Source organism: Hyperoodon ampullatus (assembly GCF_949752795.1).
Source record: "Hyperoodon ampullatus genome assembly, chromosome: 15".
NCBI lineage: Eukaryota > Metazoa > Chordata > Mammalia > Artiodactyla > Ziphiidae > Hyperoodon > Hyperoodon ampullatus.
The window spans coordinates 23567826-23569039 of NC_136928.1; the positions used below are offsets into that span (position 1 = coordinate 23567826).

At 43.7% G+C, this 1214-nt stretch overlaps 1 protein-coding gene across 1 annotated transcript; it reads left to right on the forward strand.

Annotated features, from left to right (window-relative positions):
* Positions 1-463: 463 nt before the first annotated feature.
* On the forward strand, positions 464-808 carry LOC307064670 (transmembrane protein 14C-like; the record flags this gene model as incomplete). The annotated part of the gene is made up of 1 exon (XM_079721342.1): positions 464-808. The coding sequence occupies one exon, from the start codon at positions 464-466 to the stop codon at positions 806-808; it is 345 nt and encodes a 114-aa protein (XP_079577468.1).
* Positions 809-1214: the final 406 nt, after the last annotated feature.

A 1214-nucleotide genomic window follows, 5' to 3' on the forward strand; every position in this document is an offset into this window, starting at 1 on the left:
AATTTTAGGGCTTCCCTGGTGGTGCAGTGGTTGAGAGTCCACCTGCCGATGAAGGGGACACAGGTTCATGCCCCGGTCTGGGAAGATCCCACATGCCCCGGAGCAGCTGGGCCCATGAGCCATGGCCGCTGAGCCTGTGCATCCAGAGCCTGTGCTCCGCAACGGGAAAAGCCACAACAGTGAGAGGCCCGCGTACCGCAAAAAAAAAAAAAAAAAAAAAGAAACTGAATTTTAAATCTAATTTATTTTTAATTACCATAAATATAAATTAAAATGGCCACATGTAAAACAAGGAGGAATGAGGAAATTGATGAGTAATAGAATTAGAAAAAAATATTGTTAAACTTTGTGGCAGAAACAGTAGGTTTCCTAGGCCTGTGCACCCTTGTCGGCAAATGCAGACCTTTGGGAAGGAGGTGAGGGCCTGGTGTGATCTTCCATTTGGACGGAGTGAAAGAGAACAATGCAGAAGGACTCCGGCCCACTAGTGCCTTTACATTGGATTGGTTTTGGCTATGTAGCACTGGTTGCTTCCAGCGGGATCATTGGCTATGCAAAAGCAGGTGGTGTCCCATCCCTGGCTGCCAGGCTCCTCTTCGGTGGATTAGTGGGCCTGGGTGCCTGTCAGCTGTCTCAGGATACAAGGAACATTTGGGTTTTCTTAGCTACATCTGGAACCTTGGCTGGCATTATGGGAATGAGATTCTACCACTCTGGAAAATTTATGCCTGCAGCCTTAATTGCAGGTGCCAGTTTGCTGATGGTCGCCAAACTTGGAATTAGTGCATTGGGTAAACCCCATCAGTAGGAGTCATGGCCCAGCTTGGACTCATGAAGAATTTTTAAATTTTCTCTATTTTTAGCATATTAAGATAAATAAGTACAGCATTTTCACATGTTCTGACATTTTACCTAAAACAAAAACAAACCAAAAAAACCCAACTTTGCAGAGAAAAAAGTCAGTTATTATCATTACAACCCTAAAGAGGTGGGTAGAGTGTAACACAAGAGCTTCTTCCTATAGTAGAAGCATACAGTTTGATTCTTGTATGTTGGTGTTATCTTTTCTTTCCGAATCTATAGGTGAAATCTCCAGGGATAAAATGTAAGGTGTCACCACTGGGGCCCCTGATAAACATCTGGATGCTGAGAACACTTGTTAGACCAATGAAATCAAAATCACTGGGGATGAGACTCAGGCATCAGTATTTTTT